Source organism: Sciurus carolinensis, chromosome 5 (assembly GCF_902686445.1).
Source record: "Sciurus carolinensis chromosome 5, mSciCar1.2, whole genome shotgun sequence".
Taxonomy (NCBI): domain Eukaryota; kingdom Metazoa; phylum Chordata; class Mammalia; order Rodentia; family Sciuridae; genus Sciurus; species Sciurus carolinensis.
Window position 1 is genome coordinate 81,154,293 of NC_062217.1, and position 26,640 is coordinate 81,180,932.

Sequence of the window (26,640 nt, forward strand, 5' to 3'; positions counted from 1 at the left end):
TATGTTTTTTAGTTAATTATTTCTACATAGAACTCAAAAGCCAACCCCATTGACATTTTTCTGTCATTTTCTTAATGTCTTTCTGATGGTTACTTATCATCTTTTAAGGAAACATAATTCCATGAGTGAATTTCAAGCAAGGACAACATTCAGTTAAAACTTGGTAAAGGCTTTGAAGAGCAAGATGAAATATCATTTAAGAGTAAATCTATTAATATCTGGCAAACTGAGGCTAACTTTGTTCTTTTAGTTTATAAGCTGCTACTTCATATAGCCATGCACTTGTCCATTCTGAAAGTATGGATGTATTTTGCAAAGCTGTACTTTGGACATTTTATTGCTATTAAAATATGGATGTGCTGTAGGCAGACTGTGCCACATAGGAACATATGGGAGCTCTATTATAATTGAACACACAACAGGAAAACCACTTCTGTGTTCTGTAGAGAGTCATTTTGTAGGGGATCCTAAAGTATATGGATGCCAAGTCAGCCTTGGCAAAGTATTATAGTATGGTTTAAAAATTAAAAAAAAAAAAGAGCCCACAAAGTGGGATTTAAATTAATTTTCTGTTGTTTTGGAGATTATTTGACAGTAACTAAAAAATTAAACCTTTGTTCATTCATTCATTTATTCAGCAAATAGTTAATGAATATCTATTAAGTGCCATATACTGTTCTAAGCCTCAAAGGATAATAGTGGAGCTCAAGTTCTGAAGGAATTTACAAGTAGATAATGTTAGCTGATTCTATGTTCTATGAAGAAAAACCAGGAAAAGGGAAGTAGGGAATGATGCAGGGCTCTGTTTATAGGGTGATTTAGGCAGAGACTGAAGGAAGGAAGGGAGAACCATGTGGCTTTCCAGGGAAGGTACTTTAGGTAAAGGGGAGAGAAAGTGGAAGACTCTGGAAGTAAAAGGACCAGCAGGAATGCTACAGTGAGTAAGGAGGATCAGAGGAAAGAAAGTAAAGTGAGCCAGGAGCAAACTGGGCAGGCCCATGTGAGGCCATCTAAAATGCTTCTGAATATTATTTCCTAATGCTCCACTTGTGCCTGGATGCTGATCGTATTCTTGCTTGCAGGTCTGAGGACTCTCTGTGTTGCCTATACTGATTTAACTGAGAAAGAGTATCAAGATTGGTTGGAGAAGTATCAAAGAGCTAGTGCAGTTTTACAAGACAGAATTCAAAAACTGGAGGAATGCTATGAGATTATTGAAAAGGTAATGTGACCCACATGTGCTCTGCATGCAAAGATAAATACATGATAGAAATCCACTTGTCAGTGTTTTCATATCTTGATGTGATTTTTAAAATGTGTTATATATTTTATAGTTAATTATGTCATACATATAATTATGTATGAGGTTTTTTCTTTAAAAATATAAACCTATTCTATGCTGAAATTCATAAAAAATGTCTTACAAAATATTTGTCTCTTCTGCATCATAGCTAATCACTTCAATTTTGTGATCCTTTTTATACCTTTTCCTATTTAAAAAGAAACACATATTCATTATAGAAAAGTAAGCAAGAATAATAAATAATCATCTATGTTGGGATAATAAATAAGCTCTGGTATATAAGTCTCTTCCTTTTGTTCATATAGATATATTTTGTATAAATTTAACATACACATATATGCACACCAGTTTTTCCCTTGAATATTGGCACATTCTTTGTATATTCCTTGTCATGAATTTTTCATGTAATAAATTGGGAATGCTTTTCCACATCATTGAATATTTTTATATGTTCTTTTCTTTGATTACTCTATGGCATTTTGTTGTATGAATGAATATAGTTTTATTGTGAGCTCTATTGTCTGGTAGTTCCTTTTCTCCAGGGGAATGTCATGTGCCCAGGGTTGGAGAGACTCTTTCCAGGGTTATTGTGGATTTACTTCAATTAGGGCCTCAGGGATTTCACAGGTCTTGAGTCAATTTTAGTTTCTTGGCTTGGAGTCTTTTGTCCTTTGGCCCCATGAACTCTGCATTTTATTTCTGGAGAAATTTGACTCAATCATATTTAGGTTAGGGGATTTTCTCTTTTTAAAAAAATCATAGCAAGTTTCAGTTCTGAATAATATTCCATTGCATGGATATGCAATTTACTTATCCATTCATATGTTTATAGATATTTGGGTAGTTTTCACTTGTGAATATTATGAATAATTCTGCTATGAGCACTCAGTTGTAATCGTTAACATGGACACAGACTTCCATTATTTCTGGTAGATACCTCAGAGTAGAATTGCCAGGTCTTATGGTAACTCTATTTATAACCATTTGAAGGGTAACTGGACTATTTTTCAAAGTGACTACACTATTGTACATTCTCACTCCCATTTATGAGCTTTACATTTTCTCCATGTTCATCAACACTTGATATTCTCTGTCATTGGTTATAACCATTTCTCGCCATGAAGTAAAATCTTATTGTGGATTTAATTTGCATTTCTTTAAGGATCATTTTTTCATATCTTTATTTGTATATATTTGGAGAAATGTCTATTAAAAAAATTTTTTTTGGTACTAGGGATTGAACCCAGGGACACTTAACCACTGAGCCATGTCCCCAGCCCTTTTAAAAATATTTTATTTAGAGAAAGGGGTCACTGAGTTGCTTACGCCTCCCTAAATTGCTGAAGCTGGCTTTGAACTCATGATCCTCCTGCCTCAATCTGCCAAGCCACTGGGATTAGCTGTGTGCCACCACACCCAGCTATTCAAATCTTTTGACAGTTTTTTAATCAACAGATTTATTCTTAGAGCAGTTTTAAGGTTACAGGAAAAATAGAGCAGAAGGTAAAGAATTTACATATGCTCCTTCTTCTCCCTTATCAATTTTCCCTATTTATATTGCATTATTGTGGTACATTTGTTATAATTGATGAATCAATATCAATTATTACTAAAGTTCATAGTTTACATTGGTGTTCAATCTCTGTGTTGTAGAGTTCTATGGCTGTTATGGTTTAGATGTGATGTCCCCCAAAAGCTCATGTGTGAGACAATGCAAGAAGGTTTGCAGGAGAAATGATTGGGTCATAACCTTAACCTAATAAGTAAATTAATCTCTAATGGGATTAACTGAAGGCAACTGGAGGCAGGTGGGGTGTGGCTAGAGGAAGTGATTCTTTGGGGGTGTGGGTATGAGGTATATGTTTTGTATTTGGAGAGTGGAGTCTCTCTCTCTCTGTGTGCTTTCTAATCACCCTGTGAGCTGCTTCCCTCTGTCACACTCTTCTGCCCATGATATTCTGCCAATCTCAAAAACTAAGAAATGGAGCCAGCCTTCTATGAACTAAAGTCTCTGAAACCATGAGCCCTCAAAAAAACTTTTCCTCTCCTAAAACTGTTCTGGTTAGATCTTTCAGTCACAGCAGCAAAAAAATCTGACTAAAACAATGAGTTTTGAAAAATTCATAATATGTATCCACTTGTCAATACCATGCAGAATAATTTCACTGCCCTAAAAACCCTCTGTGTATCACCTATAGTTCTTCCTTCTCCCTGAACCCCTGGAGACCTCTGATCTTTTTATCTCTTTAGACTTCTTTCACTTAGTAATGTGCTTCAAAGGATCCCCCATGGCTTTTTTGGTGATGTGACAGCTCATTTCTTTTTAGCACTGAATAATATTTCATTCTATGAATACAGCAGTTTATTCACTCATCTATTGAAGGACATCTTGGTAGCTTCTAAATTTTGACAATATGAATAAAGCTCTGTAAACATTTGAGTGCAGGGTTTTATAGGAGCATATGTTTTCAATTCATTTGAGTGAATACTAGGAAGTATAATTTCTAGATCATGTAATAAGACTATATTTAGTTTTGTAAGAAACCACCAAATTGTTTTCCAAAGTGGCTTTACCATTTTGTAATCTATCACCAATGAATGTGAGTTCCTGTTGCTCCATTGTCGATATCTGCTGTTGTCAGCGTTTTGGATTTTAGTCATTGAAAAAGTATTTTTTTAAATTTATTTTTATTGTAAACAAATGGGATACATCTTGTTTCATACCATTTGTGTAATCATACATTTACCTAGGTAATAGTTTTTGATTCATTCTGTTATTTTTTCGTTCCCCTCCCACCCCTCTTTTCCCTCTATACAGTCCCTCCTTCCTCCATTCTTGCTCCCCTCCCACCCCCTATTAAGTGTCATAATCTGCTTATCAACGAGATCATTCATCTTTTGGTTTTTTGAGATTGGCTTATCTCACTTAGCATGATTTTCTCCAATTTCATCCATTTGCATTGTAATAGTATTTAACAGTTTCTCATTTAAAGTTATAATTCCCAAATGGCATATGAGAATTGGCGAGAGGGGCCAAGATGGCGGACTAGAGGGCGGCTGCATTTCATGTTGCTCCAGGACGCAAGATTCAAAAGAGGAGATAGTGAGAGACTTGGGACCAACTCAAAGCCGCCGGGTGAGTCTCTCCCGCTGGGGAGGCGTCCCAGTTGGGGCGGTAGCCCCGGAACGCAGGGAATTTGTGAAGTGGAGTTGCTCGGTGAGACGCCCCTCCCCCCGCTAGAGCGGTAAACAGGGACAACTGGGATCATCGTAGAGGAGGTGGCTCAGCACAGCGCTTGGACTCGGAGCAACCACTGGGGCTCCGGGCGGCTGCCTGAGGAGGAGCTGCGTGGTGAGCTGTTTGAACTCAGAGTGGGCGCTCCTGAACACCGGGGGACTGCCCGGAGGAAGAGGAGAAGCCCGGCGGGTCGCTTGGTCTAGGAGTGACTGCATCAGAGCCACAGGCGGTTGCCAGAGGAGGAGCTGCGTGGTGAACTGTTTGAACTCAGAGCGAGCGCTCCTGAACACCGGGGGACTGCCTGGAGGAAGAGGAGGAGCGCGGCGGGTTGCTTGACCTAGGAGTGACTACATCAGAGCCACAGGCAGTTGCCAGAGGAGGAGCTGCGTGGCGAGCTGTTTGAACTCAGAACAACTGCTCCAGAGCACTGGTGGCCTGCCTGGAGGAGGAGAGCGGTGGGACGCTTAGTCTAGGAGTGACTGCATCAGAGCCACAGGTGGTTGCCAGAGGAGGAGCTGAGTGGTGAGCTGATTGGACTAAAAGCGACCGCTCCTGAACACCGGTGGCCTGCCTGGAGGAGGAGCATGGTGGGTCACTTGGTCTCGGAGCCACCGCTCCTGAACACCCGGGGGGCTACCCCAAGGAGGAGGAGGAGGAACAGGGGCGGGTCACTTGGACTCGGAGTGACTGCCTAGGGCTACGGGCGGTTGGTGGGAGGAGGAGACCCGAAGTGAGTTGCTTGGACTCCTAGTGACTGCGTCGGAAACCGGGCGACTGTCCGGAGGAGGAGGTGTGTGGCGGGTCTCTGGGTCTCGGAGCTATTGTACGGGGCTCCAGGTGGTGGCTCAGAGGAGGGGCTTCATAGCCAGGCGATTGGTGCAGAGTAGGGTCCCAGGAGCTAGGTGGCTTCTTGCTGGAAGAGCCGCACAGAGACACGACTAGGGGCGGAGCGAAGTTTCCAGGGCTGCGGGCAGATTCTCTGGGAGAGGCAGCCTAAGGAGACTCGCCTGCGAAGGGTGAGGCTCCCAGGCCCAGGACGTAGGTCCGGGCCCCTGGGATCGTTGCAGAGGAAGACAGCCCAGCCCAGGCGGTAGTTGTAGATTGAGGGGAACTTCTAGGAGGGCAACTGACCAGCGAGAAGTCCCCACTGAGTGAGTCTTCCCGGCTGGGGGAGGTTTTCCCACAGGGACGGTAAAACCAGAGACACAGGCACAAACAGGCCTTGCCTCAGCGCGCAGTCTAGTTCCCCAAAGGATGACCATTGGTCAACAAGTGGAGGCACCTCTGCCCACTAGCAGGGAATATACGCCACCTGAGGGTGGTGACCACACCTAGAGAGGCAGCTTCTTCATGGAGCTCTGCATTATCAACTTCCTCCAAGACTTCAGGCTACTGAAGGATAAGAGGGGATATACTAGCAATCTTCAGGGACATTATAAGTTGATAAAGGAAATCTGCAATATCTTAATGATCCACTGATTCCTGAACAATATGAGAAAACAAGGGAAGAAAATGCCCCAAACAAATCTAGATGTTACATCAATAAAATCCAATGACAGCATGGCAGAAGAAATGACAGAAAGGGAGTTCAGAATGTACATAATTAAAATGATTAGGGAAGCAAACGATGAGATGAAAGAGCAAATGCAGGCATTGAATGATCGCACCAATCGACAGTTAACGGAGCAAATTCAGGAAGCAAAAGATCATTTCAATAAAGAGTTAGAGATATTGAAAAAAAACCAAACAGAAATCCTTGAAATGAAGGAAACAATAAACCAAATTAAGAACTCCATAGAAAGCATAACCAATAGGATAGAACACCTGGAAGACAGAACTTCAGATATTGAAGACAAAATATTTAACCTCGAAAACAAAGTTGAACAGAGAAGATGGTGAGAAATCATGAACAGAATCTCCAAGAACTATGGGATATCATGAAAAGGCCAATTTGAGAATTATTGGGATTGAGGAAGGCTTAGAGAAACAAACCAAAGGAATGAACAATCTATTTGAAGAAATAATATCAGAAAATTTCCCAAATCTGAAGAATGAAATGGAAAATCAAGTCCAAGAGGCTTATAGGACTCCAAATACACAAAATTACAACAGACCCACACCAAGGCACATTGTAATGAAAATACCTAACATACAAAATAAAGACAGAATTTTAAAGGCTGTGAGAGAAAAGAACCAAATTACATTCAGGGGGAAGCCAATACGGATATCAGCAGATTTTTTCAATCCAGACCCTAAAAGCTAGAAGGGCCTGGAACAACATTTTTCAAGCTCTGAAAGAAAATGGATGCCAACCAAGAATCTTATACCCAGCAAAACTTACCTTCAAATTTGACGATGAAATAAAATCATTCCATGATAAACAAAAGCTAAAAGAATTTACAAAAAGAAAGCCAGCATTACAGAACATTCTCAGCAAAATATTTCATGAGGAAGAGATAAAAAACAAAGAATATCAGCAAAGGGAGGAATTACCCTAAAGGAACTGTCAAATAAAGGAGGAACCAAGATGTGTCAAAAATAAATGAATAAATAAATAAAATTTTAAATATGAACCAAATGACCAGGAATACAAATCATATCTCAATAATAACCCTGAATGTTAATGGCCTGAATTCATCAATCAAAAGACATAGACTGGCAGATAGGATTAAAAAGAAAGATCCAACAATATGTTGCCTGCAAGAGACTCACCTCATAGAAAGAGATACCCATAGACTAAAGGTGAAAGGATGGGGAAAAACATACCATGCACATGGACTCAGCAAAAAAGCTGGAGTATCCATCCTCATTTCAGATAATGTGGACTTCAAGCCAATGTTAGTCAGAAGGGATAAAGAAGGACATTTCATACTGCTTAAGGGAAGCATAAATCAGCAAGATATAACAATCATAAACATCTATGCCCCAAACAGTGGCTCATCCATGTATGTTAAACAAATCCTTCTCAATTTTAGAAACCAAAGAGACCATAACACAATAATACTAGTTGATTTTAACACGCCTCTCTCACCACTGGACAGATCTTCCAAACAAAAATTGAACAAAGAAACCATAGATCTCAATAACACAATCAATAATTTAGACTTAACAGACATTTATAGAATATACCATCCAACCAAGAGCGAATACACTTTCTTCTCAGCAGCACATGGATCCTTCTCTAAAATAGACCATATATTATGCCACAAAGCTAATGTCAGCAAATACAAGAAGATAGAGACACTACCTTGTATTCTATCACATCATAATGGATTGAAGTTACAAATTAATGAAAGAGTAAAAAACAGAAACTACTCCAACACCTGGAGATTAAACAATATGCTACTATATGATGAATGGATAACAGAAGATATTAGGAAGGAAATTTAAAAATTCTTAGCAGTAAATGAGAACAAAGAAACATCATATCAAAATCTCTGGGACACTATGAAGCAGTACTTAGAGGAAGATTTATTTCATGGAGCGCATTTAATAAAAGAAGTAAAACTCAAAAAATAAATGACCTAACACTACAGCTCAAAGCCCTAGAAAAAGAAGAACAGACCAACACCAAAAGTAGTAGAAGACAGGAAATAGTTAAACTCAGAGCTGAAATCAACAAAATTGAAACAAAAGAAACAATACAAAAAATTGACAAAATAAATAGTTGGTTCTTCGAAAAAATAAACAACATCGATAAACCTTTAGCCACACTAACAAAGAGAAGACGAGAGAAAACCCAAATCACTAAAATTCGGAATGAACAAGGAAATATCACAACAGACACGACCGAAATACAAAACATAATTAGAAGCTATTTTGAAAATCTATACCTCAACAAAATAGAAAATTTCGAAGACATCAGCAGGTTTCTAGAGACATATGAATTGCCTAAACTGAACGAAGAGGACAATTAAATAGACCAATTTCAAGTAATGAAATAGAAGAAGTCATCAAAAGCCTTCCAACAAAGAAAAGTCCAGGACCAGATGGGTTCTCAGCCGAGTTCTACAAAACTTTTAAAGAAGAGCTCATTCCAATACTTCTCAAAGTATTCCAGAAAATAGAAGAGGAGGGAACCCTCCCAAACTCATTCTATGAAGCCAATATTACCCTGATTCCTAAACCAGACAGAGACACATCAAGGAAAGAAAATTTCAGACCAATATCCTTAATGAACATCGACGCAAAAATTCTCAACAAAATTTTAGCAAATCGCATACAAAAACATATTAAAAAGATAGTGCACCATGATCAAGTGGGTTTCATCCCAGGGATGCAAGGTTGGTTCAACATCAGGAAATCAATAAATGTAATTCACCATATCAATAGACTTAAAGTCAAGAATCACATGATTATTTCAATAGATGAAGAAAAAGCATTTGATAAAATACAGCACCCCTTCATGCTCAAAACACTAGAAAAAATAGGGATAGTGGGAACATTCCTTAACATTGTAAAGGCCATCTACTGCTAAGCCCATGGCTAATATCATTCTAAATGGTGAAAAACTGAAAGCATTCCCTCTAAAAACTGGAACAAGGCAGGGATGCCCTCTTTCACCACTTCTATTCAATATCGTCCTTGAAACTCTAGCCAGAGCAATTAGACAGACCAAAGAAATTAAAGGGATACGAATAGGAAAAGAAGAACTCAAACTATCCCTATTTGCTGATGATATGATTGTATACTTAGAGGAACCAGGAAATTCCACCAGAAAACTTTTAGATCTCATAAGTGAATTCAGTAAAGTAGCGGGATATAAGATCAATGCACATAAATCTAAGGCATTTCTATACATGAGCGATGAATCTTCAGAAAGAGAAATTAGGAAAACTACCCCATTCACAATAGCTTCGAAAATAAAATAAAATACTTGGGAATCAATCTCACAAAAGAGGTGAAAGACCTCTACAATGAGAACTACAGAACACTAAAGAAAGAAATTCAAGAAAACCTTAGAAGATGGAAAGATCTCCCATGTTCTTGCATAGGAAGAATTAATATTGTCAAAATGGCCATACTACCAAAAGTTCTATACAGATTCAATGCAATTCCAATTAAAATCCCAATGATGTACCTTACAGAAATAGAGCAAGCAATTATGAAATTCATCTGGAAGAATAAAAAACCCAGAATAGCTAAAGCAATCCTTGGCAGAAAGAGTGAAGCAGAGGGTATCGCAATACCAGATCTTCAACTCTACTACAAAGCAATAGTAACCAAAACGGCATGGTATTGGTACCAAAATAGAAAGGTGGATCAATGGTACAGAATAGAGGACATGGACACAAACCCAAATAAATACAATTTTCTCATACTAGACAAAGGGGCCAAAAATATGCAATGGAGAAAAGATAGCCTCTTCAACAAATGGTGCTGGGAAAATTGGAAATCCATATGCAACAGAATGAAACTAAACCCATATCTCTCACCATGCACAAAACTAAACTCAAAATGGATTAAGGATCTCGGAATCAGACCAGAGACCCTGCATCTTATAGAAGAAAAAGTAGGTCCAGAGCTTCAGCATGTCGGCTTAGGATCAGACTTCCTTAACAGGACTCCCATAGCACAAGAAATAAAAGCAAGAATTAATAACTGGGATAGATTCAAACTAAAAAGCTTTCTCTCAGCAAAAGAAACTATCAGCAATGCGAAGAAAGAGCCTACAGAGTGGGAGAAAATCTTTGCCAATCATACTTCAGATAGAGCGCTAATCTCCAGAATCTATAAAGAACTGAAAAAACTCTACACCGAGAATGTAAATAATCCAATTGACAAATGGGCTAAAGAAATGAATAGACACTTCACAGAAGACGATATACAAGCAATCAACAAACATATGGAAAAATGTTCAACATCTCTAGTAATAAGAGAAATGCAAATCAAAACCACCCGAAGATTCCATCTCACCCCAATTAGAATGGCGATTATCAAGAATACAAGCAACAATAGGTGTTGGCGAGGATATGGGGAGAAAGGTACACTCTTACATTGCTGGTGGGGCTGCAAATTAGTGCAGCCACTCTGGAAAGCAGTGTGGAGATTCCTTAGAAAACTTGGAATGGAACCACCATTTGACCCAGCTATCCCGACTCCTTGGCCTATACCCAAAGGACTTAAAATCAGTATACTACAGAGATACAGCCACATCAATGTTCATAGCTGCTCAGTTCACAATAGCCAGATTGTGGAACCAACCTAGATTGTCCTTCAATTGATGAATGGATAAAGAAAATGTGGTATATATATACAATGGAATATTACTCAGCCATAAAGAATGATAAAATAATGGTATTTGCAGGCAAATGGATGAAACTGGAGAATATCATGCTAAGTGTGATAAGCCAATCTCAAAAAACCAAAGGAAGAATGATATCGCTAATAAGTGGATGATGACACATAATGGGGGGTGGGAAGGCTTAGTGTTGGGGTTGGAGTTGGGTTTAGGGAAGGGGGCAGGAATGGAGGAAGGAAGGACTGTATAGATGGAGGGGAGGGGTGGAAGGGATGGGGGGGAGGGAAAAAATGGCAGAATGAATCAAACAACATTACCCTATGTAAATTTATGATTACACAAATGGTATGCCTTTACGCCATGTACAGACAGAGAAACAACATGTATCCCATTTGTTTACAATAAAAAAAAAAGAACAGGCAGATTTTTTACATGCTTATATAACATCTCTAGATGTTCTCTGGTGAGATGCCTATTCAGGTCTTTTGCCTATTCTCAAACTATGTTGTTTTCTTACTACTGAGGTTTTTAAATGTTCTTTGTTACAAATCCTTTATCAGATGTGTGTTCATTGCTGAGTTGCAAGAGTTCTTTAGATGTTATGAATACAAGTCAGATATAATTTTCAAATATTTTGTACATTTGTTTAATTATTTACTTTCTTGATGATGTCCCTCGATGCCTAAAAGTTTTCAATTTGATGAAATCTGACTTATTTTTTAATTGCATTGTTTGTTATGATGTCATCTAAAAAGTTTTTTCTTTTTTTCTTGTATGAAAAAATTTAATTATTATGAGCCAATTAATATTACAGACTTTAAACCTATTGATAGTTCTTCCTTTCCTATGTAAAACCAGATAATAAACAGTCTATCTCAAGTATGACAGAAGACCATCGTCTGAATGAAGGTAATAGTAATGTTTGCTTCCACACCTGCATACGTCATTAAAGAACCAAAAAGCTCCCCATTACCCTAGGCAGCACAGTAATCATACATTTTTTCCTGATCATGGTTGCAGTTGAAATACAACAAATATTACTTTGCCTTTCTTCCGTAGCACAAGCAACTTTCCCCTTATTTTTTCCTTTACCCTCAATGTCCTTGTAAGGTAGTGAAGGGAGGGAGCAAGAATTTTCTATTTTGCAGATGAGAAAAGTAGGTGGGTTTTAGATTAATGGTTCTCACCCTTGGTGGCATACTGGAATCACCAGGAAGTAAGTTTGTTTGTTTGTTTGTTTGTTTGTTTTTTGTCGGGGGAGTGCCAGGGATTGAACTCAAGGGCACTTGATCACTGAGCCACATCCCCAGCCTTATTTTGTATTTTATTTAGAGACAGGGTCTCACTGAGTTGCTTAGCAACTTGCTTTTGCCGAAGAGGCTGGTTCTAAACTTGAGATCATCCTGCCTCAGCCCCCCGAGGTGCTGGGATTATAGATTACAGGTTTGCGACATGGTGCCTGGCCAGGAAGTTTTAAAATACCTTTTATGCCAGATCAATCTCAGACCAACATCAGAGTCTTCGAATATAGGACCCAAGAATAAATTTTTTATTTTCCTATGGTAATGAACATTGAACCCAGGGCACTCTACCACTGAGCTACATTCCCAGCACACCCCCGCTTGCTGAGTCTGGCCTCCAACTTTCAATCCTTCTGCTTCAGCCTTCCAAGTTGTCAAGATCACAGCTGTGTGCCCCTGCACCTGGAAAGCATACATATTTTTTAAAAACACACTCCAAAGTGATTTCTAATACAGCCAAGGTTGAGAACCATTGGTTTAAGTGATTTATATTCAATCTTCAGGTGTAACTATCCTCTACCTAAATGGTCTCTCAGCAACAATGAAAAAGAGATCACCTTGAACATGGTAGGAGTTTGTTTTAGTCGTGTGGACAATAACTGCTGGTCCTAGTAACAAATTCATCCATCGGGTTAAAAATAAAGATTCTTTATTCTCCTGATGCTCATGCTACCTATGAAACTCCATTTTACGATACTTGCAAGGGGATATTAGGGAATTCAAATCTTTGATATAAGAATGGCTTGTTGTTAGATATTCAGGCAATTATTTGATTCTAGGTTCAATGTGCAATGAATAACCAAGTTTTTGTTTTCCAGTAAGCACCTTCAAAACTTTGTTGTAAACAAACATTTACTAACAAGACAAAATAGAAGTCATAAACAAATTTAGCAGATGCTCTCTGAATTCACAACCTGAAAATGCAACAAGTACTTAAAGGACTTTATCACTTTATAACTAGCCAATCTTCATCCTGAACCAGTTCTCTTCTTTAATCATTTAGACTTTGTCAATTGAGTTGTTCTACACCAAGAAAAACCAATTTCTGTGTTAGCTATATTCTCTAATACATTTAGCATATACTTTTACTCTGTACAAGGTGGTTTTTTCTTGACATGGATATCAAAGAGAACCTTTAACAAATTTCATCTAAAAAGGTTTTTTCTAGACCGATGTCAAAAAAATTTCAATATTTTCTTCTAAGTGTTTTATATTTTAAGTTCTTATTTTTAGGTAGTTGGTACTTTTTAGTTAATTTTTACATCTGGTGTGAGGTAATAGTTTAACTTTATTCTTACGTTTGTAGATATCCAGTTTCCCAACATCACTTCTGGAGGAAACTATTTGCACATTGAATTGTTTTGATATCCTTAATTGAAAGCAGTTGACCGTAGTCTCAGAGGTTTCTTTTCATACTCTTGCTTCCATTCCATTGATCTATGTCTGTTTTTATGCCACTACCACACTGTCTTGATTACTTTTTCTAGAGAACTTTTCACAGTTTTCTATATAAACAGTAAGTCATCTGTGACTAGAGATAGTGTTCTTCTAACTTTTCATTTTGGATGCCTTTATTTCTTTTTCTTATTTAATTTGTGGCTAGAACTTCTAGGAAGATATGAATAGAGGTTGTGAAGACAGACATGCAGAAATTCTCATTTTGCTCATGATCTTAGGGGGAAATCATTCAGTTCTTCTCCATTAAGTATGATGATAACTGTGGCTTATATAAGGTTAAGGAAGTTTCATTCTATTTCTAGTTTGTTAGGTGTTTTTATCCAAGAAAAGATTTAAAGTGTTCATTTTAATTTATGTTCTATACCTGGAATAATACATCATTTCTGAAAATATTTCCTTCCAGTTGTGAGACATTAAAATTCAAGGTTTTAATATAGAAACATTGTGAAAATATTGTAGCAGAAAGGACACAAAAATAGAATAATGTGCATAGATGCCCAGTAGGATTAATTTGATTAGAATATTTAGCATTTATAAAATTCAACTTGTCAATAAGACTGTTAAAGTTTTAATTTATTGTTTATACATGCAAATGTTTCACTTAAATTATTTCAGTTCTGATTATCAGCATAGAATCAGCTTGTCATATATCTTAATTTCACTTTACAACAGATAACAATGCCATATCTCTTAAACTCAGATTGTTCTGGCTTCTGAGAAGCATACTCAGACTGTCTTAGGTTATCGGGTCAATCTCCTGTGTTTTGTCTGCTATCAAATTTATGACTCCCTCCAGTGATAGGGAAATAATTCACAGTAGAAACAAAACTATTAAAAAATCATTAAAATTTGAACTAAACCAAAACATTTAATGAGCAAGAACTTACAGAAAAACAATGAGGTTTTTACTTAAAGACAAAACAAAGAACCTAAATAAAAAGGTAAGTATGCATAATAAATATGGAGAAAAATCTAGTATAATACTGGTGAAACTTTGCAGTGCAGGAATTCATTAAACTCCCAACAGGATTTTCATAGAACTTGACCAGCTTGTCCTCAAATTGATATAGACATCAAAGTAGACTTAGAATCATCAAGATAATTTTTGGAGACTAATAGTATAGAGAAGGAATTTACCTGACTGAAGCCAGGTGTGGTGGCACATGCCTGTAATCCCAGTGATTCAGGAAGCTAAGGCAGGAGGATGGAGGCCAGCCTCAGGCAATTAGTGAGGCTGTAAGGAACTTAGTGAGACCCTGGCTCATAATAAAAAATAAAATGGACTCGAGATGTGGTTCATCAGTAAAGGACCTCTGGGTTCAATCTCTAGTACCAAAGATTTATCTTCAAGCAATAATAATTAACATAATTGGTTATATTTATTGTCTGTTTATAAACCACTAAACATTATTCCAATCCTTTACAAATGTTAACTCATAAATTCTGTGAATAATAGAATTTCCCCCCATGTCTGCATCTTATAAATGAGGAAACTGAGTCACAGAAAGTTTAAGTAATTTGCTTATGATCATTCACCTAGTAACTTACACAGTTAAGACATGAATTCAAGAGCCTGTGTTCTTAACCATCATGTTGCACTGCCTCATGGTGTGCTAAATTAGAACAATGGTAAGAATAGGGAAAATGTCTCTGCATATGTGGGACTTGGCATAATAAATTGTTTGACTGCATATATTTTGCCCAAATTTGTTCTCTCTCTTCCATCTTAAAAATTTTAATCTTTGCCAGGCACCATGGTACATGCCTGTAATCCTTGTGGCTCAGGAGGCTGAGGCAGGAGAATCTTGCAAAGCCAGCCTGAGTAAAAGTGAGGCACTAACGAACTCAATGAGACCCTGTTTCTTAATAAAATGCAAAATAGTGCTGGGGATGTGGCTCAGTGATTGAGTGCCCTTGAGTTCAATCCCCAGTACCCCCATCCCCAAATTTTAATCTTTAATTAGTAATTAAAAAACTTTCAACAAACATTTAGGAATTTCTGCTGCTTGGAGCCACAGCCATAGAAGATCGTCTTCAAGCAAAGGTTCCAGAAACTATATCAACCCTACTGAGAGCAAACATAAAAATATGGGTCTTGACAGGAGATAAACAAGAAACTGCAGTTAACATAGGTAACTTTTTTAAAATAAAAATGTATGTACATACATTCAAGATTGTTCCAGTATTACTATGTATGGTTGAGATTCTTTCAAATCATTGTTTTATGTCTTTGGGAAAATGGAGTGCAATAGAGCCTTGTCATTACATGGCAGAGAATTTGAACCAACTAAGCAAAGCAAACTGTTCTCATTCACATTCTTGAAATTTATAATGAAGACTAGTAACATGAATAATATATAGTTTAATATTCCTTTCCTTTAAAACTTCAAATTATAACATTTTTGCCCCATGATTTATTTATCTTTTTATTGCTTTTTTAGTTATATATGAAAATAGGATTCATTTTGACATAATTATAAAAGCATGGAATGTAATGTGTTCTAATTTGGTCGTCAGTACTTCCCCTTTTCCTCCCTTCCTTCTTCCCCCTGTTCCCTTCTCTTTACTAATTTTCCTGCTATTTTAGTTTTTTTTTTTTTTAACTTAGTGTCTTGTGGATGTATATACTGGTGAGATTCACTGTGGTATATTCATATATGTACATAGGAAAGTTAGGTCAGATTCATTCCACTGTCTTTCCTTATCTCATCCCTCCTCATTTTCCTTGTTCTATTCCACTGATCTTTCTTCTAGTCTTTTTTTGAATCCCCACCCCCAGCCATTTTGGATTAGCTTCTGCATATTAGAGAAAACACTGAACCTTTGACTTTTTGGGACTGGCTTATTTCACTTACCATTATAGTCTCCAGTTCCATCCATTTACCAGCAAATGCCATAAACTCTTTCTTCTTTATGGTTGAGTAATACTCAATTTTATATATATATATATATATATATATATATATATATAAATAAATATCGCTTTTTCTTTTTCCATTCATCTGTTGAAGGGCTTGTAGGTTGACTCCATAGCTTGGCTATTGTGAATTGTGCTGCTATTAATATTGATGTGGCTGTAGTAAGCTGATTTTAAATGTTTTGGATATTTACCCGGGAGTAGGATAACTGGGTATGTCATATATATTACTCATAAACATTTAAGTATTGGTGGTAATATCCAGTTGGTATTTTCCCCCTCCAGTTTTTTATGTCACTTCTTCCTGTCTTCAAAGTTTTTTTGTTTTTTTTTGGTTTTTTTAAGTTTACCGATTGTATCTTAGGGTTCACAGGTTCAGAAAAAGAGTTGAAAAACCAACTGTTAGCTGTGAATGTGCAAATATTTCTGGCAAGAAGGAGTAAAGACCACTCTTCTTTTCCATGATCCTTATAATAGCCAGCAGTGATTAGACAAGACTATGATAAAGTGACTCAATACACTGGGCACCCTTTGAATGTCATTCTACAAGTGTTGGCACTTGCTACGTGCCAGGAAATTCTAGGGGATGGGAATGAAAAGTTGAGCAAGAAAGTCTGCCTTTGTGAAGCTCATATCAAAATAGAAAAGACAAAATTAACAAGCAGATCAATATATATTATGATATTATTGTGATAGATGTTAAGAATAAAAACAAGACAAAGTGAAAAGGGAGAGGAGGGGATAATACTAGGTAAAGATCTACTAGGAGGGAGATTTGAACAGAGACCCAAAGGAAAAAGGGAGCAGGGACTGGGAAGATCTCCGGGAGCGGCATTTTAGGCACAGAGAACAGTGAGCACAAGCCTTGTCATACTTGAGGAACCATAGCTCCCTCTGCCTGGGTCACAGGGAGCAAAGCAGAAAAAGGTTCAGGCACAGAAAGGACCATTTGCTGTTAGACCCTCACCAGAGACTGAGCCAAATAGATTTGCCTAAATTTGGACTTCCAGCCTCTAAAACCATGAACTAAATAAACCTCTTTTCAAAAAAGTAAGCAAAAGACCAAAAATTATTATTGTGAGAATTGCATAAGTTTATTTCTTTTAACCACACTTAGGATTTTTTAGTATACTAGACCCAAATTGATAAAATCAATTTGATAAAATCAGAATTTGATTTCTGCAGTTTTGGAATTCTAAAGTACAAATCTAAGCTCGTGTCTAGAAAGATGATACAAATTTAAATGGACAGAAATTTTAAAATGCATATTTAGCTATTGGTTATATTCATCTTCTAAGTCATTTCTATGTAAGTCAAATGCTAAGATTAAAATGAACCAATATTTTAATTCCCTTCCCCTCTGTAACATCCCACTCAGTTTTTGTGATAGATTACTAGGCCTTCAAATACTCATGAAGCAGAAGGTATGATGAAGGAAGAATATAAACAGATTGTTTTCAATGCTAATAGAAGGTACTGAATCTTCAAATATGATATCTTTATTTCTCTCTTTGTAGCATTTTCCTGCAAACTGATATCAGGTACCACTCCCCGTATTTATTTAAATGCAAGTTCATTTGAGGTAAGTGATTTTTAAAAAATTATACATAATATGAATGTAACCCACATGTTACTAGGGGTTTTATCTCCCTCCTCAAAATATACTTGAGATTGCCTAAGAGCTAAGAGCTCCATTGGAAAGTCCTGGTTTTCCCAAAAATATTTTTCCAAGATTCTGCAAATTCTACTGGATTTTTGCTATAGGTCATCTCAGTTATTTTCTGTTAGATATATTTTTTGCTATTTAATTTTTTGCTTAAACTGACTTTTAAAGAGTTTTAAGTAGACTTCATTTATTCCTTCTCTAACACTCTTTAAAACAAATATAACTCTGAATTTTCTGACTTTTTTTTTTCTCTGTAGGAAAACTTTAAAAATGTTTATCATATTGCAGGTCTGCTGGTGATAAATTCCTTCAGTTTTTGTTTGTCCAAGAAAGTCTTGATTTTTGTTTCATTTTTGAAGGAGAATTTCACTGGATATAGAATTCTAGGTTGGTGTTTCTTGTTTGAATACTTTAAATGCTTTAATCCACTCTCTTCTTGACTGCATAACTTTTGATGAGAGGTTTGTTATAATTCTTGTTTGTTTTTCCTTAGATAAGATTTTTTTTTCCCTCCTAACTTCTTTCAAGACTTCCTTTTGTCTTTGGTTCTCTGCAGTTTGGATTTGTTACAACCTAGGTGTAGATTTTTTGGGTATTTATCTGAACTTGTTGGTCTGTGGTTTTGTATGGTTCTGTGGTCTTTAACTTTGGGAAATTCTTGACTATTATCACTTAAACTTTTCTTCTTCTCTGTTTTCTGTTTTCTTTTCTTATATTTCAATTACCTGTATGTCACAACTTTGAAAAAATTGTCTCACAGTTCTTGGATAGTCTCTTTATTTCTTTGACTCTCTTTTCCTCTTTGTATTTCAGTTTTGGAGGTTTCCACTGATGTGTCTGCAAGGTTAGTAATTCTTTCCTTGTCTGTGTCCTGTCTAGTGGTGAGCTGATTAAAAGACATGGAAATAACCATTTCCATGTCTTTTAATTTCTAGCATTTCCTTCTTATTCTTCCTTAGAGAAAGGATTCTCTCTGCTTATTTTGCCTGTTATTTTATGTTTTCTACTTTTTGATTAGTCATTAGTATATCAATTATAGTTGTTTTATATTCACTGCCTGACATTTCCAAAGTCTGCATTGATTTCAATTTGATTCTTATGCTTGCTTTGTGTCTCAGATGGTGTTTTTTCTTGCCTTTTAGATTGTCTTGTTAAAAACTGAACATGATGTATCTGGCAATAGGAAGAGAGGCTAAGACCCTTAACATGAAGTTTTATCTGTCTAGGAGTGATTAATGTTCCATGCCCTCTCCCAGAAGCCCTACCCTCTAGGAATTCTCAGATGTCCAACTACCTGGAAACTGTCTGAAATAAATCTTTTTGGGTATTTATGGAAGTTTCATCATATAGATGGTTGATTAAATCACTGGTCATTGGCCATCGTCTTAACCATCAATCCTTTTCTCCTCCCCTGAGGTTGTCAGGACAGTGCTGAAAGACCCAACCCTCTGGTCATGCCTTGATCTTTCACGTTATCATCTCCCACCCTGCCTCCAGCCACCAGTATCTCATTAATGTACAAAAAGACAGTTTTAGCACTCTAGAGATTCCAAGAGTTTCAGGAACTATATGACAGAAAATGGAGAGGAAGCCCAAATATATATTTCACTTTCATGAGGAATATTGGTGTTTTGTTGATTTTTTTCTTTATAATGTCTTTTTCTAGTTTTGGAATAAAGGTAATGCTGGCTTTATGAAGTCTGTTGGGAAAATATTCTCTCATTATTTCTCCAGAAATTTGTGTAGGATTGGTATCTTTTTCTTCCTTAAGTAGTTGCTAGAATTCATCAGTGAAATTATCTGCATTTAGAGTTTTATTTCAGAGAAGTTTTTTAACAATTAATTCATTTGACACAAATGAGATATTTAAGAGATGCATTTCTTTTTAAACAAACTTTGACAAATGTGGCCTTCAAGGAATTTGTCCATTTCTTTGAAATTGTTGAATTTATTGCCATAAATTTCTTCACAATATTTCTTACTATCCTTTCATTATTTATAGGCTTATTGGGATAATTTCTTCAAATTCTTGACACTGAACATTTGTGTTATCTTGTTCTGATCAAGACAGCTACAATTTTAGCAATTTTATTGATTGTTTCAAAGAACCTGATTTTGATTTTGTTGATTTGCTGTTTCCTTTCCATGTCATTAATACTCCAATCTTTATTTTTCTTTCCTTCTGCTTACTTTGTGTTTACTTTAATTTTTTCCTCTAGTGTTTTGTAATGTGAAACTCAAATGTGGCTTTTGTTTTTCATATTCTGATGCTTTGACATCTGGGACTTTGATGATCCTGGAAGGACTTCTCCTTACCCCACACTATTATCCCATTTCTAGAAGTAGTAAACAATTCTCCCTTGAGCATAGCTTTCATTTGCAAACCAACCCATCCAGAGCCCGTATCTCTATTACCTCTAGCAGACTATCACGTTGTGGGCCACTATTTATCTGTCCTAATACCCCAGCACTAGAAGAAGGCACCCTTTTACCCCAAAACCCACTAAAATTACTTAGCCAGTTAGACCTGCCAGTCCTAAGTCTGCTCATCCTACTTTGCCTGTTCCTTCACATGGAATTGTTACTGTCTAGGAGTCTTGGGCTTGTTTTCTTTGAAATTCCCTGGAATTTGTTTAATAATCCATTATATTATCTGTCTCAGTGAACATAACATATACACTTGAATGTAATATGTATTTCCTAGTCATTGTGTATAGTAAATACCAGTCAAATCAAGGTGGTTGAGAGTATTATTATAATTAATGGTGTCCTTATGTTATCTGTTTTGTGTTCTACTCATGATGTCCTGGCATACCATATGTAGGACATCTTAAGTTTAACAACAAATATACCACTTATGGTAACTTATTGCTTAACTTACGTTTTTATAGGTGCCTTACATATGGAACACTGAGACACAATGGGTTGAATGTATCCCTTTATGGAAATATGTAGTTTGATCTTGCTTTTCTTTTAAGTTCTGACAATCACTGCCTTTAGATTGTAATAGTGTAACTATTAATTACATCAGATTTAGGTCTAATATGTTATTACTGGTTTTCTCTTTGTCTTCCCTATTTCTGTTTCTCTGTTCTTTCCTTCCTGACTTTTTTGGGATAAGAGACAGTTGTGCGAACAGTTTTTAGAATTCTATTTTAATCCACCTATTAACTTTTAGGCAAATGTTTTTCATTATTATTCTTTGTGGCTGCTCTAGAGATTGTGACATAGATCCTTACCTTTTCATATTATAGTTAAAATTAATAGAGTAATACTTCATATAAAAAGTAGAAAAGCTTATAACCACATAAATTTATTTTACATTGCTTACTGGCCTTTTTTAATTTTCATATATATTTACCTAAATGCCATAATTCTCATAAATCATGGACATAATTTTTGCCTTATACAGTTATACATGTTTGAAAGAAATTTAGATAAAGTAGTATATTATACTTCACTTAGAGATTTATGTTTTCTGATGCTCTTCATTTATTCCTGAAAATCCAAGCTTCCTTCTAGCATCATGTGATGCATTTTTTTAAAAAATGGGAATTTAACCCAGGGGCACTTTACCACTGAGATACAGCCCCAGCCCTTTTTTTTTTTTTTTTTTTTTTTTTTTATGAGACAGGTCTCACTAAGTTGCTTAGCGCCTTGCTAAATTGCTGAGACTGGCTTTTAACTTGTGATCCTCCTGCCTCAGCATCCTCAACTGCTGGGATTAGAGGTGTGCACCAGCTTCTCTGGCTCAGGTGATAAATTTTCTTTAGCATTTTTTGTAGACTTAGACTGCAGAGAGTATATTTGGTTTTTCTTTATTTGGAAATATCTGTATTTCCATTCACTCTTTTTTTTTTTCTTTTTTTTTGTTTTTTTTTTATTGTAAACAAATGGGATACATGTTGTTTCTCTGTACATGGCGTAAAGGCATACCATTTGTGTAATCATAAATTTACACATGGTAATGTTGTTTGATTCATTCTGTTATTTTTTCCCTTCCCCCCATCCCTCCTAACCCTCTTTTCCCTCTATACAGTCCTTCCTTCCTCCATTCTTGCCCCCCTCCCTAACCCTAACTCTAACCCTAACACTAACTCCTCCCACCCCCCATTATGTGTCATCATCCACTTATTAGCGATATCATTCGTCCTTTGGTTTTTTGAGATTGGCTTATCTCACTTAGCATGATATTCTCCAATTTCATCAATTTGCCTGCAAATGCCATAATTTTATCATTCTTTATGGCTGAGTAATATTCCATTGTATATATAAACCACAGTTTCTTTATCCATTCATCAATTGAAGGACATCTAGGTTGGTTCCACAATCTGGCTATTGTGAACTGAGCAGCTATGAACATTGATGTGGCTGTATCTCTGTAATATGCTGATTTTAAGTCCTTTGGGTATAGGCCAAGGAGTGGGATAGCTGGGTCAAATGGTAGGTCCATTCCAAGTTTTCTAAGGATCTCCACACTGCTTTCCAGAGTGGCTGCACTAATTTGCAGTCCCACCAGCAATGTATGAGTGTACCTTTCTCCCCACATCCTCGCCAACACCTGTTGTTGCTTGTATTCTTGATAATCGCCATTCTAATTGGGGTGAGATGGAATCTTAGGGTAGTTTTGATTTGCATTTCTCTTATTACTAGAGATGTTGAACATTTTCCCATATGTTTGTTGATTGCTTGTAGATCTTCTTCTGTGAAGTGTCTATTCATTTCCTTAGCCCATTTGTCGATTGGATTATTTACATTCTTGGTGTAGAGTTTTTTTGAGTTCTTTATAGATTCTGGAGATTAGTGCTCTATCTGAAGTATGATTGGCAAAGATTTTCTCCCTCTCTGTAGGCTCTTTCTTCGCATTGCTGATAGTTTCCTTTGCTGAGAGAAAGCTTTTTAGTTTGAATCTATCCCAGTTATTGATTCTTGCTTTTATTTCTTGTGCTATGGGAGTCCTGTTGAGGAAGTCTGGTCCTAAGCCGACATGTTGAAGCTCTGGACCTACGTTTTCTTCTATAAGATGCAGGGTCTCTGGTCTGATTCTGAGGTCCTTAATCCATTTTGAGTTTAGTTTCGTGCATGGTGAGAGATATGGGTTTAGTTTCATTCTGTTGCATATGGATTTCCAATTCTCCCAGCACCATTTGTTGAAGAGGCTATCTTTTCTCCATTGCATATTTTTGGCCCCTTTGTCTAGTATGAGAAAATTGTATTTATTTGGGTTTGTGTCCATGTCCTCTATTCTGTACCATTGATTTACCTGTCTATTTTGGTACCAATACCATGCCGTTTTTGTTACTATTGCTTTGTAGTAGAGTTGAAGTTCTGGTATTGCCATACCCCCTGCTTCACTCTTTCTGCCAAGGATTGCTTTAGCTATTCTGGGTTTTTTATTCTTCCAGATGAATTTCATAATTGCTTGCTCTATTTCTGTAAGGTACATCATTGGGATTTTAATTGGAATTGCATTAAATCTGTATAGAACTTTTGGTAGTATGGCCATTTTGACAATATTAATTCTTCCTATGCAAGAACATGGGAGATCTTTCCATCTTCTAAGGTTTTCTTGAATTTCTTTCTTTAGTGTTCTGTAGTTCTCATTGTAGAGGTCTTTCACCTCTTTTGTGAGATTGATTCCCAAATACTTTATTTTTTTCGAAGCTATTGTGAATGGGGTAGTTTTCCTAATTTCTCTTTCTGAAGATTCATCGCTTATATATAAAAATGCCTTAGATTTATGTGCATTGATCTTATATCCTGCTACTTTACTGAATTCACTTATGAGATCTAAAAGTTTTCTGGTGGAAATTCCTGGTTCCTTTACGTATATAATCATATCATCAGCAAATAGGGATAGTTTGAGTTCTTCTTTTCCTATTCGTATCCCTTTAATTTCTTTGGTCTGTCTAATTGCTCTGGCTAGAGTTTCAAGGACGATATTGAAAAGAAGTGGTGAAAGAGGGCATCCCTGCCTTGTTCCAGTTTTTAGGGGGAATGCTTTCAGGTTTTCACCATTTAGAATGATATTAGCCATGGGCTTAGCATAGATGGCCTTTACAATGTTAAGGAATGTTCCCACTATCCCTATTTTTTCTAGTTTTTGAGCATGAAGGGATGCTGTATTTTATCAAATGCTTTTTCTGCATCTATTGAAATAATCATGTGATTCTTGACTTTAAGTCTATTGATATGGTGAATTTTATTTATTGATTTCCTGATATTGAACCAACCTTGCATCCCTGGGATGAAACCCACTTGATCATGGTGCACTATCTTTTTAATATGCGATTTGCTAAAATTTTGTTGAGAATTTTTGTGTCGATGTTCATTAAGGATATTGGTCTGAAATTTTTCTTTCCTCGATGTGTCTCTGTCTGGTTTAGGTATCAGGGTAATATTGGCTTCATAGAATGAGTTTGGGAGGGTTCCCTCCTCTTCTATTTTATGGAATACTTTGAGAAGTATTGGAATGAGCTCTTCTTTAAAGGTTTTGTAGAACTTGGCTGAGAACCCATCTGGTCCTGGACTTTTCTTTGTTGGTAGGCTATTGATGACTTCTTCTATTTCACTACTTGAAATTGGTCTATTTAAATTGTGTATGTCCTCCTCGTTCAGTTTAGGCAATTCATATGTCTCTAGAAATCTGTTGATGTCTTCGAAATTTTCTATTTTGTTGGAGTATAGATTTTCAAAATAGCTTCTAATTATGTTTTGTATTTCAGTCGTGTCTGTTGTGATATTTCCTTGTTCATTTCGAATTTTAGTGATTTGGGTTTTCTCTCGTCTTCTCTTTGTTAGTGTGGCCAAGGGTTTATCAATTTTGTTTATTTTTTCAAAGAACCAACTATTTATTTTGTCAATTTTTTGTATTGTTTCTTTCGTTTCAATTTCGTTGATTTCAGCTCTGAGTTTAACTATTTCCTGTCTTCTACTACTTTTGGTGTTGGTCTGTTCTTCTTTTTCTAGGGCTTTGAGCTGTAGTGTTAGGTCGTTTATTTGTTGAGTTTTACTTCTTTTATTAAATGCGCTCCATGAAATAAATTTTCCTCTAAGTACCGCTTTCATAGTGTCCCAGAGATTTTGATATGATGTTTCTTTGTTCTCAGTTTACCTCTAAGAATTTTTAATTTCCTTCCTAATATCTTCTGTTATCCATTCATCATATAGTAGCATATTGTTTAATCTCCAGGTGTTGGAGTAGTTTCTGTTTTTTACTCTTTCATTAATTTGTAACTTCAATCCATTATGATCTGATAGAATACAAGGTAGTTTCTCTATCTTCTTGTATTTGCTAACATTAGCTTTGTGGCATAATATATGGTCTATTTTAGAGAAGGATCCATGTGCTGCTGAGAAGAAAGTGTATTCGCTCTTGGTTGGATGGTATATTCTATAAATGTCTGTTAAGTCTAAATTATTGATTGTGTTATTGAGATCTATGGTTTCTTTGTTCAATTTTTGTTTGGAAGATCTGTCCAGTGGTGAGAGAGGCATGTTAAAATCACCTAGTATTATTGTGTTATGGTCTATTTGGTTTCTAAAATTGAGAAGGATTTGTTTGACATACATGGATGAGTCACTGTTTGGGGCATAGATTTTTATGATTGTTATATCTTGCTGATTTATGCTTCCCTTAAGCAGTATGAAATGTCCTTCTTTATCCCTTCTGAGTAACTATGGCTTGAAGTCCACATTATCTGAAATGAGGATGGATACTCCAGCTTTTTTGCTGAGCCCATGTGCATGGTATGTTTTCCCCCATCCTTTCACCTTTAGTCTATGGGTATCTCTTTCTATGAGGTGAGTCTCTTGCAGGCAACATATTGTTGGATCTTTCTTTTTAATCCAATCTGCCAGTCTATGTCTTTTGATTGATGAATTCAGGCCATTAACATTCAGGGTTATTATTGAGATATGATTTGTATTCCCGGTCATTTGGTTCATTTTTTAAATTTTATTTATTTATTTATTTTTTTGACACAACTTGGTTCCTCCTTTATTTGACAGTTCCTTTAGGATAATTCCTCCCTTTGCCGATTTGCTTCTTTGTTTTTTATCTCTTCCTTATGGAATATTTTGCTGAGAATGTTCTGTAATGCTGGCTTTCTTTTTGTAAATTCTTTTAGCTTTTGTTTATCATGGAATGATCTTATTTCATCGTCAAATTTGAAGGTAAGTTTTGCTGGGTATAAGATTCTTGGTTGGCATCCATTTTCTTTCAGAGCTAGAAAAATGTTGTTCCAGGCCCTTCTAGCTTTTAGGGTCTGGATTGAAAAATCTGCTGATATCTGTATTGGTTTCCCCTGAATGTAATTTGGTTCTTTTCTCTCACAGCCTTTAAAATTCTGTCTTTATTTTGTATGTTAGGTATTTTCATTATAATGTGCCTTGGTGTGGGTCTGTTGTAATTTTGTGTATTTGGAGTCCTATAAGCCTCTTGGACTTGATTTTCCATTTCATTCTTCAGATTTGGGAAATTTTCTGAAATTATCTCATTGAATAGATTGTTCATT

At 36.3% G+C, this 26,640-nt stretch overlaps 1 protein-coding gene across 1 annotated transcript in view; it reads left to right on the top strand.

The window, feature by feature from the left end:
- The window catches only part of LOC124985625 (phospholipid-transporting ATPase IB-like), a 207,097-nt gene that overhangs the window by 82,973 nt on the left and 97,484 nt on the right, over positions 1-26,640 (top strand). The window contains exons 23-25 of the mRNA XM_047554330.1: positions 1,083-1,222; positions 15,535-15,673; positions 17,976-18,040. Coding sequence (XP_047410286.1) covers positions 1,083-1,222; positions 15,535-15,673; positions 17,976-18,040 — 344 coding nt within the window. The remainder of the gene's footprint in view (positions 1-1,082; positions 1,223-15,534; positions 15,674-17,975; positions 18,041-26,640) is intronic.